The 16,611-nt window shown below is 50.2% G+C and overlaps 2 protein-coding genes across 2 annotated transcripts; both read left to right on the top strand.

Moving 5' to 3' along the window:
- The first annotated feature begins 883 nt into the window (after positions 1 to 883).
- LOC135823075 (uncharacterized) lies at positions 884 to 5,197 on the top strand. Its single transcript, XM_065335936.1, has one exon. The coding sequence runs from the start codon at positions 884 to 886 to the stop codon at positions 5,195 to 5,197; it is 4,314 nt and encodes a 1,437-aa protein (XP_065192008.1).
- Positions 5,198 to 11,317: 6,120 nt separating this feature from the next.
- LOC135822990 (uncharacterized) lies at positions 11,318 to 16,528 on the top strand. Its single transcript, XM_065335852.1, has 2 exons — positions 11,318 to 12,424; positions 15,000 to 16,528. Exons 1-2 carry the CDS (start codon positions 11,669 to 11,671, stop codon positions 15,630 to 15,632), a joined length of 1,389 nt encoding a protein of 462 aa, XP_065191924.1. The 5' UTR covers positions 11,318 to 11,668; the 3' UTR covers positions 15,633 to 16,528.
- Positions 16,529 to 16,611: the final 83 nt, after the last annotated feature.

Here is a 16,611-nt window from a genome sequence, read left to right as displayed (position 1 = left end):
GCAAGGTGGGGAGGGCTGGAATGTTTCAGTGTGCTACTGCAGTTGCATGGCTACATACAGTGCATCGCGCGCGTGCTCACCATGTTTATCTTCGGAGCTGGGCTGGGGTGGGGAGGGAACAGAAAAAGAACTGAAATTACCCATATAAAAACCGCTCTGTGAGCGGTTCTGAAAAACCTCTACTGGTGCAGCCCCGTCGTAAAAGTAAGAAATTAGAACTGGCGCATTGTCCTCCCAAATGTGAACTGATCCACCTAAATCGCGATTGACGGGACCCGAACGCACCAGTAGCACGAGGTCGGGAGGGCACAGGATCACAGCCGGCGTCGGCGCTGATCAAGTTACCATACAACACTTTAGATCTACCCCGAAGCCCACCTTTGCCGCTTTGGCTTTGGCTATGGACCAGCGTCCCCAGCTGCATCTGTCACGACGTTGACATGATGTTCAACGTCATGAGATTATTTGCAGTACACGTCATAGTTTGTGTTCTCTACCCCGGTTTGTTTCCGCGTTCCCACACCGAAGCGGGGCCGCGTGTTTATTATTTCTACTGACTCACTCGCCTCTTGGCGACTTCCTCCATGTTTTTTCCTCCTTTTTTGCTCTGCGCAAGCGCCTTGCGCTTTAGTCGTCGTCTTCTTTCAGTTCACAGCAAGAACAATAATTTTACCTCTTGTGCAGTGTCAGTCAAATTCAGTCAAATCAAGCTCTCCCGATCCCAAGAAACTGTCTGGCGTGTGCACAAAGTGGTGCCGAAACCCGGGACATGAACCGCACCGGAGCTCGAAACGAGCCGTGCGTACCATTCCAATCTTGAGAAAGATAGACTCGACTCAAATAATTTGTAAGCAGCTTGCCCGATTTGGGTCGTCGAGCTAACATGCCGAAGAGAGCAGTGACGACCGGCACGCAGATCATGCGCCGGGCCAAGATCGCGCAGCTGCAAGGATCCATCGACGAACTCGTCAAAGAGGCCGAACTCCTTTTATCGAAGGAAGGAGGTCAAAGGGCCGACGAGTTGTCGTCAGAACACGTGGACTCGGATCCAAAAAAGCTAAGTACACTTGTGGATTGTATTGTTGAAGAATTGTACGCATATGATGAGGCGTGTGATGCATTGGCCAGTGTTTTGGACTCGGAGACTCTGGAGGGTTCAGATGAGGCTCTGCAAACGGAGATCTGCGATGTGGTTGCGTATTCGGTACGCATCAGAGGGTCAATTGTTGAATGCAAGCGATCTCCGCAGTACAGAGCCCAGACGAACCGTCCAGAAGCTGCTACTACTAGTACTAGCTCACCAAGTAGCACCAAGAGTACGGGCAGTGCGGGTATCAAACAAGAAACTAGTATGGTTGATTTGTCCAGCATCCAACAGTCAATAGGAGATCTTGTTCGTACGCAGTCTATTACACATAGTCAACACCAGCAAGTATTACAGTCGCAAGAGGATCTAATCAAACAACACCAACTAGTCGTACAACACATGCAAGCATCATCACCTCAACCACAACCAGCTCCCACAAGTTCAGTCAATTTGCCCAAATTTGAAATACCAACATTTTCTGGTGATTTCCTGAAATGGGCTGAGTTTCACGATATGTTTGTTGCGTCTATTGATGCGAATCAAGGGTTGTCGGGTGTCCAGAAACTGTCGTACCTAAGAGATCACGTAACGGGTTTGGCTCGGGATGCCATAGCTGGCTTGCCCATATCAGATACCAACTACACAACCGCGCTTGACATTCTCCGCAAACGTTTCGGGAATGATCAGCTTCGCGTCAATGCACACTACACGGCAATCATGGACTTACCGCCTGCGTCCAACGCTACTCCATCTTTGCGTAGGTTGCACGATGCGTTGGAGGTGCACTTGCGAAGCCTCACAGCGCTTGGTGAGAATGTTAATCAGGCGGTGTTTGTGTCAATGATTACGAACAAATTGCCACGCACCACGCTAGCGGCTTTGGAATTAAAAAAGGGGCCACAATCCTGGACCGTTTCGGACTTGCGCGCTGCAGTAGCCAACTTCATAATAGCGAATGAAGCAGCAGATCGCCTCAGCCAGCCACCGAAAAAATCGCACGAATCACCATCTGCCAGTGCGTCCGGTCAATCTCTTGTTGCCTCAGCTTCAGCTACTTCAAAAGCGAAGCCCAAGAGAGTGTGTGTTTTTTGCAGTTCGGAGGCACATTTCTCTGACGAATGCAATAAGTACACTACAGTAGAAGCGAGGAAGAGCGTAGCTAAACAAAGGTGTTTCAAGTGTTTGCGATCAGGCCACTCCGTGCACGATTGCTCTAGCAAACGGCGGTGTTTCTATTGCCACAATCCTGCACACCACAGCAGCTTGTGTCCAGATAAATTCACTGCCGCATCCACTCAGAGGCAAGCTTCCACTATGAGCCCGAATGCTCAGTCCTTCAAACCCAAGCCTGCCACGAGCACGGTCGCAAACGCCGATCACCAGATCATGATGCAAACTGCTGTGGCACCGTTTCTCTCCTCCAAGCTGAAGCCGATCAATGGCCGTATTCTCTTTGATACCGGCTCCACCAAGACATACATCACGCAAGCTTATCGAGATCAGCTCGATTTGCCCACAATCGGAAATGAAACACTCTCCTTGGCTACATTTGGGAACAACAAAAGAAAAAGTACCGTGTACGCCAAGGTGAGTTTGACCATGCAGTGTAAGGATGGGTCCACTCGTGCGATTCAGGCCAGTGTACTTCCGAACATAACCGCTCCAATTGCGCGATGTCCACTTGCTTCTTCTTTTCCTCTTCTACAGTCTCTGCCACTTGCAGAACCGCTCTCCAGCAGCGCAGAGCCCATGGTCGTAGACGTCTTGATTGGTCTCGATCACTATTATGATATTATCGGCAAGGACCGCACCGAACTAAGCGGTGGTCTGGTCTTGCTCGACTCCGTTCTTGGTTTTATCTGTACCGGCAGTCTGCCTGTGCCTGCCACCACAGAGGCGCAGTCATGTCTTGCTCATCAAACAGACACGGACCCTGAATTCGACCTCCGTAAGTTCTGGTCGACAGAGAGCTTGGGTACTTTTGACGATACGTCGTCGCAAGATCTTGTGGGCGAGCGCTTCGCCAACTCCATCTCCTTTGCCGAGGGTCGGTACGCGGTGAGTTGGCCCTGGAGGGACTCACATCCTCCTCTTCCGACAAACTACGGTCTGGCTTTCGGTCGCCTGAAGGCACAAGTGCGTCGCCTCGAAGCCCATCCGGAACTTCTTGACCAGTACGATACCGTGATTCAAGACCAGCTTGACAGGGGCATGATAGAAGATGTTCCACACTTCCTTGCCACTGCTGACCATCACGCCGAGCCAGCACTTGATCACCATGTCAACGTTGCCGCTGGGGAGGGTCCTTCAAGCACTTCGGAGATACCTGCACCTGTATCACACCCAACAGAGTCCACCGGTCCAGACACTGAGCTTGCACACGAAATGAAAAAAAAGCCTGATGCGCATCACGAACAAAAAAAAACATGTGATGAACCACCATTTGGTATTGATTGTGCCAGGTTTTCGTCTTTCAGTGCCTTAGTGCGTGTTTCTGCTCTGTGTTTGCGGTTTCTCTCCAGGTTGAGACCACAAGGCGGCAAGTCCTTCGGGGTGGATTCTAGTTGTAACTCAGAGGTCAAGGTAGCCAAAATCATGTGGCTACACCATGCACAACAGAATCTGTCAGACGTCAGTGCTGTCGAAAATTGTAAGAAGCACAGCCCGAAGGACAAGCTGCGGCTCTTCCTCGATGAGAACCGCCTCATCAGATGCAGAGGACGCTTGGAGAACGCCGAACTTTGCTATCAAGCAAAGTATCCAGTACTGATTCCCCAAACGCATCCCATCACCCAGCTCATCATCAACGATTGTCACCTGATGACGATGCATGGCGGCGTTGCACACACGCTATCAAGACTGCGTTACGAGTACTGGTTACCACGAGGGCGTGCAACAGTGAAGTCATTCATCACTAAGTGCCTGACTTGCCGGAAGCACCACGGTGGTCCATACCGCACCCCAGATATGGCCCCGCTTCCATCTGCCCGCGCAACAAGATCTATCCCGTTCACCCATGTGGGACTAGATTACTTCGGTCCTCTGCTCGTCAAGCACCAGCCAAGTACCAAGAAGGTATGGGTCCTCCTAGTGACATGTATGGCAACTAGAGCTGTCCATCTAGAACTGGTGGCAGACATGACCACAGAGGAATTCCTGCTAGCGTTCCGCAGGTTCGTGTCGTTGCGTGGTTGCCCTGAAGAGGTAGTGTCTGACAACGCGCCACAATTCATCCTAGCTAAGTCTGTTCTGGATGTGGCCTTTGAAGAAATGGCAACGAGTGATGATGTCCTGTCGTACATGTCGAGGACTGGTGTGAAGTGGCACTATAACCCACCGATCTCACCTTGGATGGGTGGTTTCTACGAGCGTCTCGTTGGAACAGTCAAACGAAGCCTGAAGAAGGTCGTTGGCCGCGCGCTCCTCACTGTGTCGCAACTGACTACCATTCTCATGGAAGTGTCAGCAGTCGTCAACTCGCGTCCACTGGTGTACGTGGACAATGACTTGCAGGAGATACTCACCCCAAGTCATTTTCTGTGCCTGTCCGCAACTACTGGTGGCGTGCAACCCACTGCTGATGACGGCGATCCGGACCACATCGAAGTTCCGACTGCAGCTCAGAATCTTCTCTCTGTCTGGAAGAAGGGTCAACGAACATTGGACCAGTTCTGGCGTGTCTGGCGAGACGACTACTTGGCTGATCTCCGCAACAGTCACACTCGGAAGCTCCGACAGGCACGCGTTACCGCTTCAGAACAGCCAGCCGTTGACGATGTTGTACTAATAAGGGATGACATGCCCCGTGGCTCATGGCGACTTGGTCGCATTGTCGCTCTCCATACAAGCAAGGACATGGAGATACGTTCCGCAACCGTCATCACTGCAGAGAAGACAGAGCTCAAACGACCCCTGTCTCTCCTGTACCCTATCTGTCCTGCTGCTAACTCCGAGGCTAACAACAACAGCACCGCTCCGGACACACACACCACTGGCCAAGCCGATCTGCCAGTTCCAGCAGCTGTTGCTCCACCCAGTCGTCCACAACGTGCTGCCGCTAAGAAGCAACGTCAGACGCTTCGCCAATTAATTGGCAGCGAACTTGTTTAGTTGAATCAGCTAGACAGTTGGTAGTTCACATCTGAACTTTCTCTCTCTCTCTCTCTCTCTCTGTGTGTGACGGTCTACTCTCTTTCACCCTTGCGTAATATATGCACTTATTGTGTTTTGTTTCCACGTTACTTTGTTACGAATTATCTCCTTTTCTCTGCATCTCTTGCGGGGGAGTGTCACGACGTTGACATGATGTTCAACGTCATGAGATTATTTGCAGTACACGTCATAGTTTGTGTTCTCTACCCCGGTTTGTTTCCGCGTTCCCACACCGAAGCGGGGCCGCGTGTTTATTATTTCTACTGACTCACTCGCCTCTTGGCGACTTCCTCCATGTTTTTTCCTCCTTTTTTGCTCTGCGCAAGCGCCTTGCGCTTTAGTCGTCGTCTTCTTTCAGTTCACAGCAAGAACAATAATTTTACCTCTTGTGCAGTGTCAGTCAAATTCAGTCAAATCAAGCTCTCCCGATCCCAAGAAACTGTCTGGCGTGTGCACAGCATCCACAGGTAGGAACCTCGTGCTACTGGTGCGTTCGGGTCCCGTCAATCGCGATTTAGGTGGATCAGTTCACATTTGGGAGGACAATGCGCCAGTTCTAATTTCTTACTTTTACGACGGGGCTGCACCAGTAGAGGTTTTTCAGAACCGCTCACAGAGCGGTTTTTATATGGGTAATTAGACTGATTAGTGTTGCCTAGGCCTAGCGCCTGGACTTGGAAAAAAAATTGCAAGTCTTCAATCATGTTTGCATGTACGCGCTATCCAGCCATGTGGCGTGAACAGATTGCCTGACGTGAAAGGTAGCGCGGGCGCGCGCGAGTCGATCGTACGCGCTCGCGGACGTGTCTGACACGTGAAACGAAAATATTTTTTTGGCGGGTAGTCGGCAAAAATTAAGTGACGGTCCCTTTAGTCCTTCGCCAGCTAGTCGCGTGACATTTGGCACCATGGTGATCATTCATGGTGATCGTGAAGTACCTATCGCTTGCAGGGAGTCGTAAAATGCCGGTATTTTACAACTCCCTAGCCCAAAGTGGGTCAAAATGGACAAAATGCATTTTGACCCCCAAAATGCAAAAATATGCAAACACATAATCCGGAAAGGCCTACAGTCCTGAGTCCTGACTCCTGAGTCCTGACTCCTAGATCATGGCTAGATCCTGTCGTCCTGATCTGAGTCCTGACATGACTACCGTCCCGTCGAGTCACATGATGTGTGTCAGACTCAGTCGATGTCACTAATCAAGGAAACTGTGTTTTCTTTGGGGCTGGGGATGCTGATACTGTGATAGTAGGGCTTGGCGGATAATGCCGGCAGAATTTTCGGCAGAAAACGCCTGTTTGGGGGGTCGAGCATATTTCGGCAGAACGGGGGCTGAAAAAGCATTCTCTGCCAGTTACCACGGAATTGGCGTGCGACGTTCTGCTTTTGCAGCAGATTTGCTGCGTTCTTCGACCCGCAGTCCATCCATCCACCAAATGTGGCCGGAACTGTTACTTTGCGGAAGGTAGCAGCCTTGAATGGCAGGCCAGTGGCAGAAGTCTACGAGTCGTAGATTGGAAAGGCTTTCTGTCTAAAGCCTTTCCATACTGGTGCTCGATGTTTTCAGTTTGGGGACACCAAAATTAGTGTACCGCTAAAGACACGTGGTCGACACGTTGTTGACACGTTGCTGACACTTTGTTGACACGTGACCCAATTACCGGCCTACCAAGTGCCTTTGGTGACCGCTAACAGCAACTGTGGAACAGTGCAGTGCCCTTTTTTGGAGCAACGTACGAGTAGTGCCCATGGATTATGACCCCGCGACCCCAATCTACGTGGCGGTCCGCAATTCGCTACTTCATACTGACTGGCGTCCGGCATCGTCCCGAATTTGGCCACAATCTGCTCTCGGGACCCCTATAGGGCTCCCTGACCTCCATCTCCGCCATCGTCAATGTACTGCGCATCCACCCAGGCCAGGACTGCACTTACTTACCATGCTTACGGGAAGGAGTATTTGCAAGATGGAACCTGGGAACTGGAAGACGACGAAGAGGAAGCGTGGGAATCCGGCGGCAATGGCTGGGATGTAAGTCCAACATTGCTGGTGCCAGAGTTGCCACTGCTTGCTTATAAGGGAATCATGTGTGTTGCCTTTTTGCCTTTTCCGACGTCCTCCTCCGACTGTACTCCCGATCCCAGGACTGAACTTACGGGAAGGAGTGCTTCCAAGATGGGAGACGAAGAAGAAGAAGCCGCTGAATCCGGCGGCAATGGCTGGGATGTAAGTCCAACATTGCTGGTGCTAGAGTTGCCACTGCTTGTTTATAAGGGATTCATGTGTGTTGCCCTTTTTTGCCTTCTCCCATGTTCTCCTCCGACTGTACTGGTGAACGCTGTCACATATGTTGCCCTTTCCAGACAGTAGAAGGGAGGGGGGGGGGGGCAGCACATCCTGGCATCCAGGAATGCTAGGCCCTAGGAACTAGGCAATCTGACCTTTCCTCTTACTCCAATAATGGTATGGATGGGGAGTTCTTGAACATCCTCAGTCTTGTTAGAGTGAACTGTGCAACTCGGCAATCGGTGATAGCAGAGGACCAATGCCGATGGCGATGCTCCTTCCTTTTTCTCTGTCACAGGCTGCGTTCTCGAGAGGAAGCGTTATTTCTGCATTCCAAGAAGGACGGCACAATGGTGAGTGGAACTTCGTGGGTGTGCAGCCTTGCTAGTTGAATTGTAAATCAACCATTCTTCCTGTCTCTGACTTCTTCAATGTCCTCCTCAGTGTCGGACTGTCCGCGTCGCATTGAACTGGTCCGATGAGGCTGCTATTGCACACACAGTGAGGGAACTCCCATACGGGAACTCGGAAGTACTGCTACAGTACAGGTAAGGTGGCCATTGCTTATGTGCGTGCGCCGTTGTTGTCAACTTCTAAGCCAGCTGTACTCCAACCTTTATGGAGTTTGATGCATGGCGATGCTCCTTCCTTTTTCTCTGTCACAGGCTGCGTTCTCGAGAGGAAGCGTTATTTCTGCATTCCAAGAAGGACGGCACAATGGTGAGTGGAACTTCGTGGGTGTGCAGCCTTGCTAGTTGAATTGTAAATCAACCATTCGTCCTGTCTCTGACTTCTTCAATGTCCTCCTCAGTGTCGGACTGTCCGCGTCGCATTGAACTGGTCCGATGAGGCTGCTATTGCACACACAGTGAGGGAACTCCCATACGGGAACTCGGAAGTACTGCTACAGTACAGGTAAGGTGGCCATTGCTTATGTGCGTGCGCCGTTGTTGTCAACTTCTAAGCCAGCTGTACTCCAACCTTTATGGAGTTTGAAAGTAGTCAGCTGGCGAACTACAATTGAAGTTTAGACGTTATATGCCGCGGCTTGGGCAGCTTTTTCAGTTTCACAATGCATTGCACTCAGCACCGCTTCTCGGAATATCTTGTCAGGATAGCTGTGGAACGCATCCTCCCCAGTGGGGGAACGGCAAATGTGCTGTTCATTTTTTAGGCTTGCTTTTATGGTACGTACAAATCCCCATTGAAAAGACACAGTGGAGACCAGAAACTGCAAATAGATGTTGGGAACCGCGAAGACCACCCTTCCTTGTCAAGTTCCCTGAAGGTGTGGAGGGGGGGGGGGAGCGGAGGAGGGACATTCCTGCACTTCTTAAAGCAGGATTCACAGGAGCATTTTCAGAAATTGCTTGTACATTTGTACCAGTTGTAACCGACAAACGCATTCTCATTGAGCTTTGACTTGAGGCACGTCAGCAAGGCGCTGTTGCATCGCTGACGTCTTGTCCTGATTCTGTGAATGGTATTTTGTGCGAGTTTGCATCGCACGCAGAATCGCAGGTCGTGTCGCATTGCGCAGCACACTGCCAAATTGCTTCTGTGAATCCCACGTGAATGTGAATTCCAATGGGAATGTAATCCATTGCCAACAGGTGTATTCCCGAGCTGCTCATCATACTGCAAAATTGCTCCTGTGCATGCAAATGGATTTCATTGCTCTTCTGTAGTTTGGGAAATTCTCGATTATGATAATTCTGCATGTGTGTGTACACCAGCCCTGAACATACATGTAGGTGACCCATTTGTGGTGTCTCATAGCCTACCTCACGACCTTATGCTTTCTTTCTGTATCACTTGTATCTTGCAGGTATATCACCCCGTGACGACCACATCGAAGTCTGAAATTGAAGTGTGAAGATGCTTCAGCAACCCCTTCATATTTTTCCATTGCTTTTATTGTGCTTCTACTGTGCATGTGTGTAACCTGTGGGGTATGCATGTGATGACAATGTATGCCGGTGACACGGTCAGATTTTGTCCATGCGTGTAACGTACACCTGCATGCTATCGTTGAAAAGGATCTGCCACTTACGATCTTCGGACGAGTATCAGGTCAGCTTGGTTTTGTGTGGGCTGTACCAGACGCTGTTCACTTCTCTATCTGTTGGATATGTGACTTTCTGCAAGTTTCTGGTGTATGGTGGCCACTTCTTTGCTTGTCTTTGTATGACATTACAATAATTCTGTATTCACTGCTTCCATGGTGTGGTCTGCAAACTGCAATCCTTAGGCAAATATCATCACGGTTTGCAATATTGTGCTTTGGCCGCTAGCTTACCTACTCATTGTACATGTAGTTGAATTATTTTTGTTTCACAACTGACTTCCTGAAGTATGGTGGCCACTGCTTTGCATGGCATTATACAATGTTCATCAAGAATTTCCTGTTTGGGTCGTGTGTGTGTATGTATGTGTGTGCGTGCCCATGTGTGTGTGTGCCATGTGCATGTGCGTGTTTGTCACAAGGTGTCTGTGTGCGGGGTAGCGAGGTGGGGAGGGCTGGAATGTATCAGTGTGCTACTGTAGTTGCATGGCTACATACAGTGCATCGCGCGCGTGCTCACCATGTTTATCTTCGGAGCTGGGCTAGGGTGGGGGAGGGAACAGAAAAAGAACTGAAATTACCCATATAAAAACCGCTCTGTGAGCGGTTCTGAAAAACCTCTACTGGTGCAGCCCCGTCGTAAAAGTAAGAAATTAGAACTGGCGCATTGTCCTCCCAAATGTGAACTGATCCACCTAAATCGCGATTGACGGGACCCGAACGCACCAGTAGCACGAGGTCGGGAGGGCACAGGATCACAGCCGGCGTCGGCGCTGATCAAGTTACCATACAACACTTAGATCTACACCGAAGCCCATGGCCCACCTTTGCCGCTTTGGCTTTGGCTATGGACCAGCGTCCCCAGCTGCATCCACAGGTAGGAACCTCGTGCTACTGGTGCGTTCGGGTCCCGTCAATCGCGATTTAGGTGGATCAGTTCACATTTGGGAGGACAATGCGCCAGTTCTAATTTCTTACTTTTACGACGGGGCTGCACCAGTAGAGGTTTTTCAGAACCGCTCACAGAGCGGTTTTTATATGGGTAATCTACATATGGCCCAGTTGCAGCGATTTTCGACCTTCGGTGAAAAAGCCCGCTGTGTGAAAAGATTCAAATCAAATCATCTTTTGCTGCGCAAGCCGGGCCGCGGACGGGTATTCCGTGGATCACGACACCAGTGAAGTCAGACTTGAAAATGTTCGCAAAACAAGCATTTTGCAACGAAGGTCGAAAATCGCTGCAACTGGGCCATATTATGTAGTGTGGCTAGCCTTCATCTGAAGTGCGCCTGCGCCGGCCACATTGTGTTCTTTTTCATGCCTTGTCTAGTATTTCACATGACTCATCTTTTTAGATCCTGAACCCAATTATGTGTGCCAAGTGTATTTTTACATAACTGGATTTCAGCAGAAATTTCAGCAGAAAATGCACTTTCATGAGCAGAATATTGAGCAGACCGAAAAGCAGAATGAGGGATTTCGGCGAGCATTATCCGCCTAGCCCTATGTGATAGTGATACTTGATAGGGATGGAGCTACAAAGCTGCAGGACCTAGCTAGAGGAGATTGGTGCGTTGGGACTCGGGTGGAGTCCAGACCATACTATTACATGACTTGTAGATCTACAACGTCAAGTATTACTAGTATTAGTCCATACGACCATAGCGGGGTAGGCACACTCCTGCCCGTGACGCCTTTTTTGTTAGCTACCAAAGCACCATGTTACTGTCATTGACGGTAACATGGTAGCTAACACAGTACTAATAAACACAACACAGTAGGGCTTTTTTTATGAAAGTAAACTGTCTTGTAATATGGCTGTGTGTGACACCAGAAAAAGGCAGAAGGTCTTCTCCAAGTAATTTTCGTCTGGTGATCGATTCAGTTCGTGAAACTCAGAGTTACGAAACCGCAACTGCTCGTTCTTCTGCCATTGTATTCCGCTCTTCGCCCTCTGCGGACGGTGGATGAACTTCACATGGTATTCGTGACGCCTACATATTTGTAGCTGAGTTTGTCCGTTACTTGCGTGTACAGACAGTGCAGACTGCCATCATCAGCTCGATCTCGTGCATGTGTGCGCGACTCTCCTTTGTTTCTCGGTCCCGCTCCCTAGCTAGGGCCGGTAGGGTCAGTCGCAACGACGTACCCACAAATACACGTAATTGGCTACGAAGCATGGCGTTACCGAAATTGGTGGCTCTGGACTTGGACGACACCGTGTGGCATCCCGACATGATAGATCTGGCCTCAGCCAACGGCGGACCTCCGTTCACAGCCGTTGGCGATGGGACGCGCTTGCTGAACGACAATTTTGGCCACCAAGTGAAGCTGCTCGGTGCGGCAGGAAACGTGGTGCATGAGATCAAACACGATCGGAGATGGACGCAGCAAGACACGAAGCTAGTGTGGGTGTCCATGTGTGATGAGCCGGAATGGGCGCAGCTGGCACTCGGAAAGTTCATGGCAACGCCATGGGCCGGCAGTACGGCAGAACGGGCTGAAGGTGAAGATAGCCATTCGTCGTGCACTCCTGCTGCAGCCAGATCCGATGATGATGCACCACCTCTGAATGCTCAAACAGGTGTTCCAATGGGAACCCTAGCCGACGCGTCGTACATCTACGACTCGAGCAGCAAGATCCGCCACTTCCAGCAGGTCCAGGAAGAGTTCCAGATTCCATTTGAGGAGATGATGTTCTTCGATAACATGCGTTATCACGTCCAGGACGTAGCTCGCATCGGCGTGCACTGTGTGCATTGCCCTGATGGACTGACTAAGGAGAAATGGCTTCAAGGGCTGGATGAGTACGCTGCAAGGAAAGAGACATGATGATAAGGAGACCGACCGTTGTCTTGACTACAAACAGCAGATTGGATTCAGTTGCTTCCGGCATAGTGGAGATCCGATCCGGATTTCTTCACAAAATGGCTGGGTCTCATGCCTTGTGCCGGTTCAGTCAGTCTTGAAAACACTGCACAAGTTGTACTGAATTGTTTCCCCACGACGAGATGGGAATCATTTACTATGGCATGCCCAGCGTGCATGTTGGCAACAAGGCAGCCCATCATCCGTTATCAGCCTACAGCAGCAGCTAGATGCTCCCCTACAGATCAATGGAGTCAGTCTAAAGAGGCTATTGGTGGTGTACAAGCGGATTCGATGTACAATATGAGTCGGTGGCTTTGGTCGAGCTAGTGCATCGCTGTGCAATAGCTTTGCCAAAGCATCTCAATTGACGACGTAATCACATAACCTCTATGATCTTTGGTCACCATGGCCACAGACCCCATGCACATCGGAGCAAACGCATCTCGGCCATGGCTTTCCCACGACACGGACTCCTAGGATAGAGGCTGCTTCCGACGGTGACCCCTGACAGAGTGGTACTATGCTGCATGGTGCTCCAATGTACTTTGATGTACTGCAACCATGAGAAGTTGAGAACTATCCAGGCACATGCACATGTATGTAACAGAATCCACTCAAGTGGAATTTCAGACTGGCACTTCTCCGACTGCATCATGCTAGTAGCCACTGCTCATGGAAGAACTTATACTACGGGTGAAAGTGCTCGATGCACGACATGCAGAGCTTCAATAGTCGTTGCCTATTCACTGATGATGTGCCGGGATGTGTGAGTGTGACTGTTTTCACCAGACTGCTGTCTGGTCTCGGTTGAACAGTGCCGGGTCGGGACCATCATTGACTCGTCCGGCGTGGACTGCAGAACGGTGTAGGGGTAGCGTGAGTGCTAGTGTAGCATGCCATGCCGTGCGTGCAGTTTAGTCAGCCGGTTTCTCACACTCACACTGATAGCGACTGCAAGGTGAACTGTTTGTACAATGTACAGTCACGTCACATCACTCTTCATGTGGCAACCTCGTACTTCAACGGTTGTACAGTACAGTGTACTACAGTTCTGCTCAATGACTCCAGTCGCATCCCTCAAGTAACCGCTGGGCGTCGCGCAGCCCTAGACCTGCGAACACAGAACTGCGAAATGGTGCAAGGCACAAACTTGAGTGATGACGTGGCTGGATTTCATTGAGCAGCACTGTACTTCTACCCAAACATGTCATGATATGCGCTACGGTTGTTGGGAGACAGCAGTGCCCTTCAAAGTAACAGTATCATCACCGGTGACCCATGCGGATTTGGCGGCTCACCGTTCGAGTTTATGGTTCGGTGAGGTTGATCATGCACCCTGGCCTGTCGTGTGACGGTCGGCTTTGCAGGAACATCCCTGAAGTTGCATTGGGGTGCAGCAGCGGGATATCCATTTGCAACAGGTTCCTCACGACAAGCAGCAGCAGTAGGCGGTGTTATGACCACGGACTGGTAGCACAGCGCTGGCCCGGTCCGAGGGCCGGCTATGCCGGTACAACCGCGGTGAACTGAAGCTGGAGTCCCTTGGCAACAGGGCCACCGGTTTGCCGAAGTCTGGCAGCGTGGGGAGCAGGGAGTCGTCAAATACCGGTATTTGACGACTCCCTGGTGGGGAGGGTGTCTCGGAAGTTTTCCCGCCCTTCGAATGCATCACGGTGCAACCAGTCTCTCCGAACCAAAGACATGCATCAGTTTGGTGTCATTTTCTGATGTACCCAAACTCCCTGATTATGAGATTGCCATGAGGCATGAACCATGATCATTTTCACTCGTGGCCGCAAGATCCCCCTGGCCCTGTGGCCGAGAATCCATAAAATACAAAAATACAAGATAGGGAGCCCTACACTCTGGTCTACAGCTAGCCATCAACCTTTACTTCAAGCCTCGGAGTTCATAACCCCGGGGGAAAACCATGTACATGTACTGCACTGGTACAGTACTCAGTAGTAAGAACTGAGAATAATACTCTTGCTCCTGCTTGGTAAGAAATAGTAAGCATTGCAGCCATGCCATGGCCATGCATCAGGGAGTTTGACGACTCCCTAGGCCCTGTCCTGGTCATGCATGGATGGGCGGGCTGGATGACCATGGTTGCTGCTGACAACCGAATTATGGCGTCAGAAAGCGCTTGTGAGATCGAGACTGCACTGCTGCATGATGCATGATTCCATGAAAGCTGTAGCTAGGCAAAGAGTTTCAAAAAAATATAATCCAGATTGTTTGCAACCTTTCTTGAGCATCGTTTGCGATCGCGGCCTCTCTCACTCTTGAAGTGTTGAGTTTCTTGTGCCAGGTGCATCTACTGGATTGCCGATTATAATGTAGATCTACATTTCGGATCTACAGTTTCTTCACGCACCCTTCTGGGAAACTCAAACGAACAAGGCACCACTGTTCGGATTCATTCATTCTGTTTATCGGTTTCCAGCAGGATTTCCCCATCTTATCTCGGAATCTCCAACAACAAAGTGCAGCCAAGAAGTTGGCACTTGTGTCTGTGTGCTTAAAGTAAATCACTGTTGGTCAGAGAGTTGCTTCTCTTCTGGCTTGTGCAGTATCCTCTTGTTCAGCCTTTGGTCGAGCTGTAATGATGGCGTTGCCAAAGCTTGTGGCACTGGATTTAGACGGCACGGTGTGGCATCCAGACATGTACATGCTCTGGGGTGGAGGTGCCCCGTTCACGGTGGAGGGCGACGGCACGCGTCGGCTGAAGGATCGAAGCGGCCAGCACGTTGAGCTGCTGGGCATTGCCGGTCACATCATACATGAAGTAAAACACGAGCCGAAATGGACCGAACAGGATACCAAGCTGGTGTGGGTGTCGACGTGTGACGAGCCTAGCTGGGCAGACGAGTGCCTGCATAAGTTCAACGCCACGCCGCAGGGCAAGAAAGAGCCACGTATTCCATTAAAGCAGCTAGCAGATGGCGAGTACATCTACTCTGCCGCGTCGAAGCAAGACCACTTCAAGCGCGTCAAGCGCGAGTTTGGCATTCCGTTTGAAGAGATGATATTCTACGACAATCAGATGAACAACATCAGCTCGGTATCACGGCTCGGCGTGCACTGCGTCTACTGTCCAGATGGCCTCACGAAGAGTGTGTGGCAGAAGGGACTGGATGAGTATGGCAAGAAGCATGCTGCTTAACTGAGTTCACACTGATGGATTTGTTGTGGTGTGATGTCGCAGAGGCGTAAATGCGAATCGCTGTATTTCCTTTCGAGTATGATCTCTGCATTGGATTCTATGCGGCATTGCAAGGGCTATTCGCTCTAGCACGGCTACTGGCAGAAGGGATATTAATTAATTTATCTAGACAATGATTGCAGTTCAGCCAGCATGTCGTTGCATGTATGCCTTGCCCAGTCCCAGTGTGGATGTGCAAGCATAGTTGGCGATCAACAGCAATCTAATTTGCCCGACGGAAGCCCAACAGAGCCGTCTGGTGTTGGCGGCACAATGATGTATGCGGGTATCTTTGGCTCCATTCCAGCTTGCGTATCTGTCCTGCCTTTAGAAAATGCTACAAGTTTGAGTTATTATGTTGAGAGGTCCCTGCATGTACTGTGTTGACAATTTTTTTTTTTAAAGTTTAGCAATACCCTGAGTTTCAACACAAAGCAGCTATTTGAAGAATATTAAAGGCAACTGTTGCCTTGCTTTTTTTTACGTTCTTTGCTTGTTCTATGAGGCCTGTGGGTTTAATTTTGTTCGTAGGAACCCATTTCATGAGCTTTGATGGTGCTCGCTTCTGTTCAGTGTCGAGGCCGACGCTGAACATCTGCATGTATGTAAGTACATGTTTGTAGAGCGCTTCAGCCCGGAAATACTGTTGGGAAATTCCGCCAAGCTGCACTGCATGCGGGTCTCTTGCTCTCTCTCATGTGCTGTGCGCGTATCTCATTTATGCCACGTGGACAATGTTTGCAGCGGTAGTCTTGATATGCTATGTGGCGTCATTATGGAGCATGACTTGATTGTGTAGCTGCTGCTTTTTTCTTCTTTTTCTGAATATGCTCAGAGTAGAGTATGCGTGTAGCTTATGCAGGTCACCATGTGTCCGTCTGCCCATATGCTTCAGCTCTGCCTCAACCTTGATACATGGATTGGGATATTGGGGTGCGAC

This window comes from Sycon ciliatum, chromosome 1, assembly GCF_964019385.1.
Source record: "Sycon ciliatum chromosome 1, ocSycCili1.1, whole genome shotgun sequence".
NCBI classification, from domain to species: Eukaryota; Metazoa; Porifera; class Calcarea; order Leucosolenida; family Sycettidae; genus Sycon; species Sycon ciliatum.
This window is presented reverse-complemented; position numbering and strand designations above follow the sequence as displayed.

Coding starts and splice junctions, on each gene's coding strand:
- LOC135823075 (XM_065335936.1), top strand. CDS start 884: ATGCCGAAGAGAGCAGTGACGACCGGCACGCAGATCATGCGCCGGGCC.
- LOC135822990 (XM_065335852.1), top strand. CDS start 11,669: ATGTGTGCGCGACTCTCCTTTGTTTCTCGGTCCCGCTCCCTAGCTAGG. Junction 12,425..14,999: donor ACGCTGCAAGGAAAGAGACA/TGATGATAAGGA, acceptor TTAAAGTAAATC/ACTGTTGGTCAGAGAGTTGC.